The sequence below is a fragment of the Gambusia affinis genome, linkage group LG13 (genome assembly GCF_019740435.1).
Source record: "Gambusia affinis linkage group LG13, SWU_Gaff_1.0, whole genome shotgun sequence".
Lineage (NCBI taxonomy): Eukaryota > Metazoa > Chordata > Actinopteri > Cyprinodontiformes > Poeciliidae > Gambusia > Gambusia affinis.
The window spans coordinates 5760643-5775451 of record NC_057880.1 but is presented as its reverse complement, the minus strand read 5'-3'; the positions used below and the strand labels follow the sequence as shown (position 1 = coordinate 5775451).

General features: G+C 38.8%; 1 protein-coding gene across 2 annotated transcripts; it reads left to right on the top strand.

Moving 5' to 3' along the window:
• Positions 1–9870: 9870 nt before the first annotated feature.
• Positions 9871–14440, top strand: etaa1b (ETAA1 activator of ATR kinase b). Of its 2 annotated transcripts, none has more exons than XM_044136334.1 (6): positions 9871–10249; positions 10458–10580; positions 11376–11440; positions 11537–11646; positions 11752–13025; positions 13577–14440. In XM_044136334.1, the coding sequence occupies exons 1-6, from the start codon at positions 10108–10110 to the stop codon at positions 13687–13689; spliced, it is 1827 nt and encodes a 608-aa protein (XP_043992269.1). In that variant the 5' UTR covers positions 9871–10107; the 3' UTR covers positions 13690–14440. The 2 variants fall into 2 exon arrangements, with proteins under 2 accessions (XP_043992269.1, XP_043992268.1); XM_044136333.1 differs by having other exon boundaries at positions 9897–10255.
• The last annotated feature ends 369 nt before the right edge of the window (positions 14441–14809 follow it).

Genomic DNA, 14809 nt, shown 5'->3' with positions numbered 1-14809 from the left:
TTGTGCAATGTGATGAGCAAATCAGTCAGTGCATGTGGGAATGGTAATAATAACAATAAGTAGAGAAATTTGTCAAATTATTTCATCGCCAAAAATTGAGCTGTTAACTTGATAGGGCTTCATGCTGGGTGAAATTAAGTTGTCTTTTTCAGGTCACCGCACTGGCGGCGTTTACGGTTCCAACTCTGGACAGGGATTGCATTTGAAGAACCAGGCAGTCGACACAAGTTAGCTTTTGATGTTTGAGTTATGTTTGTGTGTGATTTTTGTTGTTTGTTTTTCCTCGTGGTGCCTGGCGGTCTAAAATTACATTTTTTTAACGGGTATTTTTGTTGTAAATAATTAGATTCTTTTTTTCTGGAATTTCAACCGACCAAACAAAGTTTTTTGAAATGTTAGCCTTGTACGGTTTTTATTGCTTCTACATTTCTGCAATATTATTTAAGCCCACTTCAAACCAGATGGCTCAATTATGAGCCAAGTCTAGTTACATTTTTCTTGTAAGCCAATATTTACAACACTTTCATCTTCTGTGTATTAGACCCAAATGTAACGCCTCCAAAGCTGCTTACATGAACATACAGTGCAGTGCAGACAAGATGACTGCATACACTGTCCTGCTGACTGACTTTTTATAAAACTAAACCTTTCCTATTTTAGGTCAGTTAGGATTAGTAAAAGTATTTATATTAGTGACATGCAAAAATAATGACAGATAATTTTTTATAAGTTTTTTTAACTCAGAAGTTTAACAGAGTCAGGATGGTCAGCCATCTTGCTCACACAGAACCTTTTAGTTCTGGTTTCAATGGGACTGAAAGCGTTGCTCTGCGATGGGTGCTATCAAAACATGGTAAGTTATTTTATATGATTAGAGTAACTGTTTATTTGGAAGACTTAATTGTGCAATCAAGTAACATAATTAGTTTATTTTTTTTAACAGAATCATCATCATTTTCTACACCTAATATATTTAGGTGCCTAACCTGATCTGGTATATTTTTATTTTAAAATCAGGCAAAAATAAAGTCAATGGTCAACCAGGGATTGAACCAGATGATAAATGTTTCTTTTAAAGTGCTATGAAACATTAAATCTCAACATGAAACATATCAAAAGGCATAAGCCTGAATGCTTACCTGCGGTGAGTTACCTCCTTTTGAAAAAGCTAATATGTGTCACAATGACTGATTGACGTTTTAGGTAAAAGTTGAAGGAAACAAATGTGTTCCAAGTGGACGCCACATATTGAAATACCAATATCTATAGTAGTAAGTTATTTGTTTGCACTTCTGATGGGCTGGATCTCATTAAATCTAAAACCAGTGGGATATGCTAACATGGTCCCAGTTAGCATATCCCACTGGTTTTCTAGCTTTCAACTGGAACATGGTTGACTTAGCTGACAATGCCAAATCCACTTTCTGGCTAAGAGGTCAACAAAAAGCCATCAGCACTATTTGATATTTTTCAAAAATCTGTTGTTGCTTGACCAACGTTGAGACCTATTAACGTACTTAGCTAAACAATTAATTAGGTAAATATTTATCTTGTAAACGCTTGGTGCTAAACTCTCCTCTCGCTACCAGTAAAAGTATTTTTAAGCACCACCTTTGTGACTTGCACCACAGTTTGATATATTTTGATCTGCAGCATCACATATTAATGACAAGCACCTTATTCTACTTTTTACAAAAATAAATTCATGATTATGTTTTCCTTAAGAGCAGCTTTTATGTTTTTCTTTTAAATCTGTCACATGGACACTCAGTAGTTGATTTTTCAGCACTTCATGAGACTTTTGGAGTTGTTAATCATCTTATGTTTGTTTTATTCAAAGATTAATATATAACTCCCCAGATCTTTCATAGCTTTCTTTTTTTTTTTTTTTTTTGGTCACGTTTAGCTCCCCTCTCCCTCCCTCTCCGTCTCCTTTTGCTGTGTTGTGCATCCTGCCCCTCCAGAGAGGAGGGTCACCTGCTGCAGACCTGCTCTGTGCCATCTGGCTGACTTCCTGTCATACTTATCCCAGGAGAGAGAAGCTCTGCGGGGCAACACACATGGAGAAATCCCCCTCCACAATGTCTTTCCCTCCTCCGCTGCGTCCAGGGCTCTGCACACCTGAGCAGAGAAGATGAGAAAAGCACACGAACAGAGAACTGTAAGGAGCAGAAAAGTCCACGTGGGGGAGAGAGGAAGACAAAGAGACGAAGTAGAAAAGCGCCAGAGACCAGAAGGTGAAATGGGAAAGAAGAAAGTCAGAGAACGGTGCACGCTGCCAATGCGGAGGAATTCTCTGCTGATTTAAAGGAAAACAGGAAAATCAAGTAGTTCTTCGTTCCATGTGGTTTGAGGTTTGATTTTCGTGATAGTGACAAATTACATTTTTCCAAAACCAAAACATCAGAGGCCAGTTTTTATGTTATTATATACGTTGGAACATCAGAATAAAGTGGAAGCAGCAGCAGAGGAGCCTCCTGGTTTTCCTTTAATCAATGAAAGATTGTTGAGGTTCAGATTTTTTTTCTTTCTGTTCTTTTTTTTCTTTTACATCAATGTAGAAATTTTAGAAACATTGTTAAAGAATTTGCGGTTCAGCTCCCAACACTGCTCTTCCCCTCCAAACCCCCTGAGCTCAGCACTCTTTTGGTTCCTACATTCGCACGTTCGTCGCACACTCCTCCGTCTTACAACAAAATGTGAAAGCGCCGCACGTGACAGATTAATCTTAATGTCCTACCCGTGGTCTTGCATATTCATATAAATATAACATGACTGCCGCTCACATTTGAATTTATCGGCTTTCCTCCTCTGCAAATTAGGGCGACTCCAATTGATGAATATTTTAGCACATGTGCACTCTGCGGGACATTTATCATCGGCTTTGCTATTATAAACAGAATAAATGAGCAGTCAGAGTGGGTTCCTGAGTGCAGAAACGCCGCCTTTCTCCACCTTCTTTGCCTTTGTGCCCCTCCAGACTTGCTACAGGTCTGAAAAATGGCTCTCTCCTTGAGGCCACCCCGGCCCCACACCCATTTTTTAAGTTACATGACCCGGCACATATGGATCAGTTTACCATAACACCATATATTTCCCATAAATGGCCAATACACTGATGATAACAGAGAGGTCTCGAAACTCAAATTTAACACCTAGAGCGGCGCTGGAGTCAACTTTAAGTTGAATCTATGCTAAGTGACGCCCTAAGGGGGTCGAGACCGAGGTTAATTGGATCTACTAAAATTATGATATTTCATTACAGACATTAAGTTTTAGAGGTTAGCCTAAAAAAATATAAGCGTTGCTTGACTTCCAGATTCTATTCTTTTCATCTTTGTTACAAAGGCAACCAATGCCGCCCACATTGTGAGTTTCCATCAAACTGGACTTTTCAAGTGACTCCCTTTTAAAAGGTTATAAGTCACTTGAAATTTTCTTGTGGTATAAATCCAGACTGGTTAGTTCTGGAGGCTAAAAGCTAGTGGCTAGTCTGAGATGGTCCAAGACTGAAGTGGCATCTAGCATCTTGAAACAACTCTAATAAAAATTTGTTGTGCTTTCAACTGGTGTGGTTCGCTTTCAAACGGCACCGTGTCAAATAATCAAACCCTTTGAACAACCTACTTACCGTTGCCTGGGGTGGCGCTGCACCTTGAACGACTGAAGGGAACAACACCAAAACCTCACAAGAAGAAACTAAGCGCAATTACTTTCTGGACAAAATGTAAACAAAAGTGGAGTGGCGTCAGATTTCTCTGGGGTCTTTGCTAAAAGGCTACAAACTATTTCTTCTGCTAGTGCTAGAGTCTTGGGTTTGTTATGATTGAATTTACCCAGAACACTCTGTGCTGGGTAGTCTGCTTCCTGCTTTTGGAGCTGTCTCCAGTCCATTTGGTTTTATCTTAGCCTATTAGGCTAATGAAAACCCTCCTCTAGAGTTCACTTACATCAAACCAAGTCCTAAGTTTGAAGGCGTACTTGAGTTCACTGTTTTGGTCTGGATCAGAGCTCGATTTGTGCATTTTACACCTTCCCAAACTAAATGGACTTTCTGACCAAATGAAATAGAGTTTGATGAAAGCGGACTTAACAGGGCTGGTGTGAATGCAAATAAAACATCATAGTGGTTTATCCAAATACTGTTCTATTGAACCTTTAAATGGTTCAATAGAAAAAACCTGTGTAGTGTTCTTCCAGTCATACTGACCATTCAAAGTGATTTACACTAGAGCTACATTCACAAACACACTTGCATACTGATGCACACAGCAAAAGGCAACTTGGGGTTAACCCTAAGTCAATCATCTAATTGATAGTACATCAACATAAGACAGAGGGAAGCTAGAATCAAACCTACATCCTTCCAATTGCAAGAAAACTACCCACTGAGCCGTATGTGGTTGCAATACTTGCACAGAAGAGGACGATGTATTGGAAATGGTTGTTGGGGTGGTGGGTCATCAACCATCTACGCTTGTGAAACATATGCTGAGAACATTTAACGTGTTTCCAGTCAGAGTAATTGTCTGATTTAAAAGTAAAGCAGGGTAAAAAAATAAAACAGCTTAAGTGAATTTTATTGATTTTCATAGTTTGTATGTAATTACTCTGGCTGTACGGCTTTACATGTTTTGTCCTCACAGGAAACCATTGATTTGGCACCATCTGCTACCTCCATTTCCTCAGTAAATAATCATTGGCTTCTGTCTAAATAACTGCTGCTGCCTATCTACAAGCACATAAAATCGTGTTTTTATCACCATTTTGGGGGTTTTCAGATTGCGGTTCACTTCGGGCACTTTAAGACCAACGGGGTAACTTCAGCCTCCAGGACCATCTTATCTGGACCTGTACTAAATCAAAAGCCCAGGAGAATTTTGAATTGCAGGTGAGATGAAAACCACTTAGCAAAATCTCACATGAAAAATGCTTAGCTAAGTTGCTCATGTCCAAACTTTTTTAGTATTTGCGAACAGTACAATTTTGCGGTGACATTGTTGGGTTTACTACCTTTAAAACTATCTGACTGATGGTACATTCAAGGCAGTCATATTTTTCACAACATATTTGATCACGTAAAAATTAAGCATTTTTACTTCATGGTAAAATGCTATTTAACAGAAAATATTTGGGTGATGTCCACTTTTTATTCTTGGCAATTTCCTACTTTTGCAGTGTTTCTGCTTTCATATCCAACTTTTACTTTCTTGAAAAGGAGTCATCTTCCAGTGGGGCATATGTTATGGACCGTATATCAGTTCGCATTTCTGACTTCCCTATCAGTGGCTAACAGGTAGGAGTGTTGGATGAAATGGGAATCCTCCTAACTCTGTGATCACTTTGCTCCTTCCTTGTTGTAATCCCAGCCCTCTACTGCTTAAGCAGAGCGCAGTTGGATGCCCTTTAGCGCTTCTTTTTTTTTTTATTACTAATTTTATTTTTTTTTGTGCCTTGTGTGACAGAAACGTTTTCTTGGATTCTTTTCACGAAGACGCCAAACCTCCTCGGGCTGCGTCCAAACGCTGCAGCCGAAGCCAACAGCTCTGACAGTGCAGAGCTACACATTGTTTCAAATGTTTTCGCTCACAGTCCCGGGCCTTGGCAGAATATTGTGAAATGGGCAAAGTCCCAGCTTGGCGAAGTTTGGCACGGTAACCCAGGATCCTGGAAGCCTTCCACTTCAGAGAGCTCCGCCACATGCTAACTGTCATCCGCGAGGCACCGCTAGCCCAGAGGGGGTCTGACAGGATGGGTGTGTTTGGGGGCGGCGGTGTGGAGTGGGGTGGGGGGTGTTGTTATAAACACTGGGCTGCACCCTTTACATACAAACACTGGAGATGTATCATCAGAGACCATCAGGGGTGATTATTATTTATGCCGACACTTTTGTGAGTTTAGCTTTTATCCTCGCACAACTGGCAGCTGCCCAGTGAATCGTCCCTTGGATCCACAGCAATGATGAGCCTCCGCTACCACACACGCACACACGCCTACACATACACTCACACACACATGCTCTCATTGCTGTCTACGCCCGGTATATCCCTTGGCATGTTCGCTCCTCCTTCATAAACACTAGCAGCTGCTTGGGCAATTAGCCATTAGCTCTTTACTTTTTACTATAATACCCAGTCCTCAGAAATCTCCACAATTAGCTCCTTAATTGCCTCTAAACAACCCAGGCGTAACCAATAAATAGAAGAAGGGGGTAAGCAGTTAGGGGTGAAAAGACAGACTTATGGGAATGAAACATACCAGCTTGGAAAGTATACATAAAAGCCTTATTTCTCCTTCTACCTCGCGCAGCCTATGGCGGACTTTTTGTTTCCCTGCCCAACCAGCTCCCCGGTTTTTTCTGCTTCGACACAGTTGTGGAATGGAAAGCTCACAGAGGAGAGGAGAAAGAGAGAAAGAAAAAAAAAAAACAGGAGGCAGGCTGATGGCTCATATTCAGATTCAAACTGACATATCCGTGCCCTTTATGCTGTGGTCTAACTATCACTTCTGAGAAATGCTAACATTCAGTGTGACAGAGGGTGTTACTGTGACTTTTCGGCGGGCAGGGGACGGTGCCCCCCGGGTGTGGATTTTTTTATTTATTTTTTTTTTTGCCGCGGCGTGATATGACACAGCTCGCTTCACGGAGCAATGGGGATACCCCCAAGATTAGCTGAATGCATTAAGGGGAGGCATAAAAACGTGGCTAACTGTTGATTAAATCACTGTTACATCCATTCTGGCGGTTCCAGTTAACCTCTTTAACATTGACAGCAGCTACGCCGCTAACATGACAACGGCCTCTAGGCAGAAATGTGCCATTTGTTCTCTACAGTACCACAGTGGCCATGCTTTTCAGAAAGAAAAAACGTTCTAAATTTTCTCTTAAAAAGGTGAGAGTGCAAAAACTAATTAGTCAATAAAAATATTTATTATATTGTATTTTATGCATTTTAGTCACACTTGAAAATACAAATATATTCTGAGCTCTTAAATGAAACACAAAGTCTTGATTTTGAAATTAAAGATCTTATTTTGAGCTTTTATAACATATTTTTCACATTTATCAGTGTTTGATATGTTTAATACTGACTTAAACTTTAACTTTTTAGAACTCCCACATGTGGTGTATGGCATTTCTATTTGACATCTTTGTGGCATATTTTATTTATGAATCCTAAATGAAAGAAAACAACTTTTTCTGTCTTATTTATCTTAGGTACTTTTTAAAAAATTGTACATATCTAACAGTGAATCTGAGTTTAACTTATACAATGGCAGCAGTGATAAGATATATATATCTTATAAATCAAAAATGTGAAAAGAAGAAACAGAACAAATTCCATAAAAGTAATAACTAAAAAAGCTGATTTAAAAAGTGCTAGATCTCTGGCAGCTGAGTGTCTTATAGAAGAAAGTTGACACAAAACCAGGACAAATCGCCTAAAAAACAGTTTCTACCTGATGGCAATCATGGCACTAAATTCAAAGGCATAAGAACTTCTGCTCTTGACGCCACTCTGTCAAAAATGTAAATTCTGTAAACTCTGCAACACCTCCAGGCGCTGCAACCATCTTCTGATGTCTATTTATTTCTCCTTTTGTGCTGTTTGTTTCTTTATCTTTTTATGTATGTATATTTATATTGTGTGTTGTTTTTTTGCATATAACCTGCACTTTAACTCGAGTCAAGCACGGTCTAAATCTCGTTGTAATCTGTTGATAACAATGACAAATAAATCTTATCTTATTTCAGGCATGATATTTATAACTTACATATATGCAGTTAAAAATACATTTCTATAATTCATTGGTGATTTGCTGTACACATTCCGCGTTTAATTTGCCTGTTAATTGAGCATGTATATCACATTATTTTTAGTCCCCAACTTATTTAGGTAATTAATACTACATGATTGTAAATACTTTGGATTTTTTTTTTTTGGTAATAAAAACCCTTCCAGATCATCAATTGACAGGGGCACCAATAGAAAACGGCATCCAATTGGGGACCAAAGAGGGAGTAGGGTGCAGCTTAGAGAGTTTTATTTGTGTACGTTGTGATAATAAAATTAAAAATAACATTTTCCCAAAATGAGAAAAAAGATGATTTTTTTTTTTTTTTTTTTTGGTGGATTCAGGTTTTCAAGCGGTTTCAAAGCAATAATCAAAACCATGCTTGTTATAGCTTCCAAAATGTTTACTGTTCATGATTTTCTCTCTTGAATTCTCCTAAATTTGAAATTTTGAAAGGGCTGGTCTGTACTAACAGCACAAAAACAATACATATTAATATTAAAACGGCAATAAATACACAAAAAAGTAATTTAGCCTTCATTCCTTATATGTGAGCTTACATTTTTTTTAAAACATTTAGGACTACTGGCCAGGGATCTACAACATGTTTAAGAAGGGCTATGGGACCCCCCAGCCCACCCTTTGCAGTGCAACTGGGAAATACCTCAGCAATGACATACGTTTCCTTTCCTCTCAGCTCTTGTGAATTTGATCAACACATGTTTCTAAGTATCCGCTGCTGTTTTGATAAAATAAGAATTATGCTTTAACTGTGGAAGTCGAGGCTCGAACACCAGGTCATCTGTTCGTAACAGTTGCTGGCGCTCTTTCAAAGCAGCACGGTTGATTGGTGCCTCGGTTTCTTCGTGCTGATAAACTGCTTCCAAATGAAAACAATCAAAGCAGAATCAAGTATAATCAAGGCCAGCAATTTACCGCAGCTTGAGTGCGCACGTGGGCCTGTATCGCCAATTCCAGAATAGTTTCACTGCAGAGCAGAATTTCAATGGAAGATTTTTTTTTTTTTTTTTTTTTTTTTTTTTTTTATACAAAATCTGCATCCAGTTTTCCTTGAGCGTTCCTTACTGTGTCCTCTATGCACAAACACAGAAACATGTACAGTATGGAAAATATCAAAAAGGGATGCAAGCACCATCTAGTGATTTTTTCAGGAAATTACTCTGCAGAAAGTCAGACATTCAACTGAAATTATTCATTTTATTAGTTTTAAAAATAATAATAATTTTTGAAAAACTCTGCAAATTTGAGAAAAAGCTAAATAAACACTATGGTGGAACACATGCAGTAGTTTACAAGAATCTTTTACATTTTAAACTCCTTAAATTATTTACATAATGAAAAAATATGAAACCAATAAACACCAATTAGCATAAATCTAGAATTCTAGTTCTGTCACAGAACCACCAGAAAAAGAGCTTTTCACTTCCTTATGAACCAAATATTTTAGCTATTATTTCACTGACATCATAAAAGTGAAGTGGCATGACATCATTACTGTAAATAAACAACACTGACGACTTCACCGCAAAACTCAACTTTCAGAGATAAGAAGAAGAACTTTCTTATGATCATAGCTCAAAGCTATGAAGGCCACTTCCGCCATGAAAGAAAAAAATAAAAGCTCAACAGGAAGTCATAACTACGAGTCTATTCTCATAAACATGGCTGTTTATGAGAATAAAACTCCTAATTTTGAATTTCAAAGTAATAATTTGGACTTTTAAAGTCATAATTATGAGACACAAAGTCATAATTTTGACTTTCAAAGTTATAAATATGAGAGAGATACTGTTTCTCCAAGGAATCTTGTTCCTGCATCTCATAATTATGATTGAATCAAATAATTATGACTTATAAGTTTGAATTATTACTTTGTATCTTATAATTAAGACGTTTGAAGTCAAATTTATTACTTTGAAAGTTGTAATTATGACTTCCTGTTGAGCGTCTTTTCTTTCATGGCGGAAAAGGGCTTGTATGCAATACTCACTGCTTTTTTAAATAAATAATTAACAGGTATAATGAATAAAAAACGTTACCCTTTTACTACACGCGTCAAATGAGCTCGACGTTTCCCCAGCTCATACGCAAAACCTATTCGGCATCCGTAGGTTGCCGACGTCACGGGATAACAACATGGCGGCTCACTTCGAATGAATGTAAAAACCCAAAACAGAGATTTTTCTACACCCAGCAGGTCGCGAGCCGCGCTGTTTTCGGCCCTCCAGTATTCCTTTGAAACAGTTAACAGAATAATGGTAACCGGAACTGTTGCTGTTACCGTGAGCCATGTCGGAGCCGGGGGCAGAAGCTGCTGCTGGCAGCCCTGAGTTCTCCGAGCTGTGGAGGAAGATCTCTGAAGATGACCGCGGCAAACGACAGGCCAGGAGAGGCACACAGCAGACGCTAGCCACAGCAACTTCTCCTGGATGTAAGGGTGAGGAAGAGGAAAGTAGCTCTTAAGTTTAATCCATAATACTTACACAAAAATAGCCTCAGTAATAGTCGCTATATCTGCACATTCTCCTATAAATAAACGAGCTGTAATGATGCTTTTTTTGTCAAGTTGTTTTTATTCGGATTCCAATATTTAGGTTTCAGGACAACCTCTGAGTAACACTTGACTCCTGTTCGCACAGATCTGCGGAGTCCTCGGCTCCGAGGCAGCAGCAGATTCCTTGGCTCCAACGTGACAGAGTCTCCAGGAGATGTTGAGGCTTCACAGGACATTTTCTGGGATGGCACATCCCCAACTCACACTGGTGACGAATCCACGCTGTTTGTCTGACTGGATGCTCTAATCGTGTGTGAAATATATTGTCAACAAGGGAACCAATACGTGTAGTAACAGCAATTTTGTTAGAAATTTGGAGAAAAAAAACTTCACATGGTTTTTCCTTAAAAAGTAGATAAGTGTACTCAAATAAATTTTTAGGTTCTTGTAGTATTTTTCAGTGTTAAGTTAATCTACTGCATATTCACCTTAAAGCCTATTACCCCTCCTTAGTACAAGTATGAGTTGTTGATAAAGTGACTTTATTTTGGTACTGTTGTGTTAATGTTAAAAATTACCATTAAAAATGAGTTTATTACTTATTCTTTTTTAGGTAACTGTATGGCTGTGACTGTGGCATGCTGTATTAATAATGCCTTAAACACAAATATTGCTCTTGCAAGTTACGAGCATAACATCCTATCTTGCTGAAGGGACTTACTGAAAGAAGTGTCATTTATATCAATAAACTCCACCCAGTAACTGTATAAAATTATATTTTTGAATTTACTGGCATTTATTTGTGTTTAAATGGAACAAACAATTGAGAAAACTAGTTTAAAAACATAATATTTCTGACAATATGGTCAGTTTTGGTTTTCTAGTATCATTAATTGAACATTTTTGAAAGAATAGATCAAAATTCTTATAAGAACTTTTTCACAATAAATGTTAGATGACATGAGAAATGCCCAACACTATTGGGATGGAAGTTCACTGCACAGCTCAACTTCTGTTAATCAGATATGATCGCATTGCTTCTACCTTCCTCTTCTCCCTTTAGGTCAAGGTTACAAGAACACTAGAGCTGTGAAAATCTCTGATATTGTTAACCGCATTGCTCCGAAGGTCAGTCGTTTCATCCTCACCTTCATCACTGCATTCACCCTCAATCTGAAAAACTTCTGAGAGGTTTTGTTTTCCTTCAATTTGCATCTCTTAAAGAATATAAAACCCAAAGTGACCGAATCCTCGCTGCTGCACTGGATCGACGATGGCACGATCCCCTGCACCCCTGATGTTCCGAAGCATCGAGTCCGGAAAAGGTCTTCCAGGTGTGAAACCCCAATAGCACTCTCAAGTCTCAAAGTCTCACACACCATTTTCACCTATAGAAGCTAATTCTTCTTACCTCTTGATAAATGTTTCACCCCAAACAGACAGAGCAGTGTGGAGGATCTCATGAAGCTTGCCAAGCAGTTTGATAAAAACATGCAGCAAGATGAGGAGAGTTCTGTCCAACAGAACACCGTCACCGGTAAACTTTGTGACACTGCGGACGTCTCTGAAAACAACGTCAAAGAACCGAGGTGTCCATCTTTGTCAGAACAAGCGGAGGCAGAGCTGCGGGCTCTGTTTGACTCGTCCACCCAGGGAATCAGCGGCAGGTTGAGCGAAGGCTCGGTCCCTTCGCAAGACAGACAGGACCTACTCGAGACTTGTGCCTTCATTGACCAGAGACAGTCAGAACCCAAACCATCTGATAAGCACTCTACAAATAACTTGGTTGACTTCGAGGATGACTGGGACAATGACGACCTTCTCAATGACTCCTTAATATTGGCACTGACTCAAGATCCAAGCAATCCTCCTAAGACCATAGCAAAGTCTCACACAAACACTACAGAGTTAGCTTCTGCTCTCCAGTCAACTTCGAATAAGAAACTGGAGAACCCGTCTAAAAGGAGTTTCGGTTTGCTGCAGGACCTATGTCCCAAAACAAAAACTAGGAATCGTAGCACTTTTAAGTTGGAATCCAACCCTCACTTTCAGACCATGCTGGATAAGGAAGTTGCAAAGTCCGGTTCCACTGCTTTACAACCCAAATCGAAGAGCACAGAGGAGAAACCTGCTACCATGAAGACGGACTCCGATCCCCAATGTGAAAAAGTCACTAATGGGGTGAAGTTTTTTCGGCAGGCCTCTTCAGTTAAAGATGTTTCGGACAGTTTATGGGACGACGGCGATGATGATGCCCTCCTCTACCAGGTATGCGACAGCGTGGAGAGGGTTTCCAACAGCCAGCCGGATGAAGCGTCTCTGAAAATCTGTGAGGGACAAAAATCGAAAGGGCCTGTAGACAGACGCCAGAACATGAGAGATCGTCATGCCAACGCCGAATCCTCTGGGAGTTCTGGTGTTGGTGCGAACAGACGATCATCGGGTTCTTTCGTTCGTTCCCACTCGCTCCCGTTGACTTCCTGTAAAACCGGAAACTACCAAGGATGGAACATTCCTCTGAAAGGCGGCAACAACAAATCAGGGATTTCTCAAAGCTTCCCGGCTAGCCAAGTTGGTCCAGGTGGAAATTTCTCCCATGGCAACATGGCTACGAAGCCTCATCCAGCGATGACCAGAGTGGCCCAGAACTCCATGTCCCAGCATGCAGCATTCAAGAGGAATGTGTCTGACTCAGCGATCATAAACAACAAAGGTAAGATGGTAGAATATGATAAGAACTGCACAAATTAATTAAAGAGGACAGTTTCTATTCACTATTCTATATAATTTATTACTGTTATTAGTAATATCCTGTGACAGCAGTCAACTTTCTAAAGCAGAGACAAGGTACACTAAAATATAACAAATTTAATGTGTCATAAAATAATTTAGTTAATTCTACCTTGTTTTTTAATCTCCAAAGTGTGGTGCTGGAAAGGTTTAAACCTAAAATTGAAAATTGCTTGAATTTCACTGTGGGAAAAGTATACAAACCCTGGATGCAAGTCACACTTTTTAGATTTTTTTTTTTTCTAGAAGCCATTATTTTCCTTCCGCTTTACAATTATTCTGAACTTTGTGTTGGATTGTCTCAGAAAACCTCAATGAACCACATTAATCCTTGTAGTCATTAACTGAAAATAAGCAAAGCATCGCGAGATTACAAATCGGTCATAATGCCAATTTTCATTTCATTTATTGTGTTTTTTTTTTCCTTTTTTTTTATTCACCTGATTGTGTCCTTCTGTTCTTTGGTTGTTCCAGTTTTTGTCACCAGCCAGACTGCAGGGAAGTGCTCTGCAGCGGAGATCGAGAGGAAGAAGCAGGAGGCCTTGGCCCGGAGGCGGCTGAGAATGCAAAACGCTTCAAAACCTTAGAGGAGCTCCATCCTGACTGACAAAAACGTCTCGTGATAAACTGATTGCCAGCAAGCAATCAGTTATTGCTGATAATCAGTTTATCATTTCAAACCAGCAGTGGCCTTACTTTCTTTCACTTAAAATAGTTCCAGTTAAAGGAAAACGTAGAGCTGCTCAGACAAAAGGATTTGACAGTGACTTGAAGAACAGTTTAATTTCTTGGCTCTAACATGTTTCTGGGTGGGGAAAACTTAATATTTTACTAAGACTGATCCTACTTGTTATCATTTGAGCTTGTTTCAGTTTCATGTTGATTTTGTTCAGATTTGAATAATTGTACCTCGTTAATTACGTGTTATTTTATACCATAAATGTATAAAAAAACAAAAATGCAGTGTTAAGATAATGGTATCCTTCTCTTGGTTTACGTTGTACAGTTAAAAAATTGTGAATGTTTTCTATTGTCTGAGTGGCTGAAACTGTTCTGGTTCATGTTTTATAATTCAACAGTCAGACTTTGATGACTAGCAGAATCAGAGCTGTGAACATTATTGTAGCAAATGTCTGATCTATTTTGAACCTTAAAGTAAGTTTATGCTGATAAGAACATTTTTGAGTAAATCTTGACGTGACACTTTTTCCCCTCTTTTCTTGCACAGATCTGAACCAATTACTGTGCAAATTGTGTGTAGACAGCTGAATCTGTGATTTTTTTAACACTGCACTCCCTGAAAATTTTTTTCACAATAAACAGCAAAAAATAAACTGATTCTGAGTTATTTGTCTGTTGTTGGGGTTTTTTCAATTTACCACATAAAATCCCAATGAAGTATATTGATATTTGTGCATGTAGTTCAATGCATTTTTGACTACTTTTGCAAGGCACTGTGCTCTGACACAATATTCACTTCTATATATTTATTTCCATGTTTTAAATTCATGGCCATGTGTTAAGTCACACATTTAAAGCGATTAAAATAACCTTTGAATTTAAATTTTGGGATAAAATAAAAAAACAAGACAAAAAGTTTTAGCATACAAATTTTATTAGCTTCTGAGTTTGAAATCACATAGCACCGGTTGATTCATGTTTATTCTTAATTTTAAACATGTCAGTATGAAGTGCTGATTCCAGATT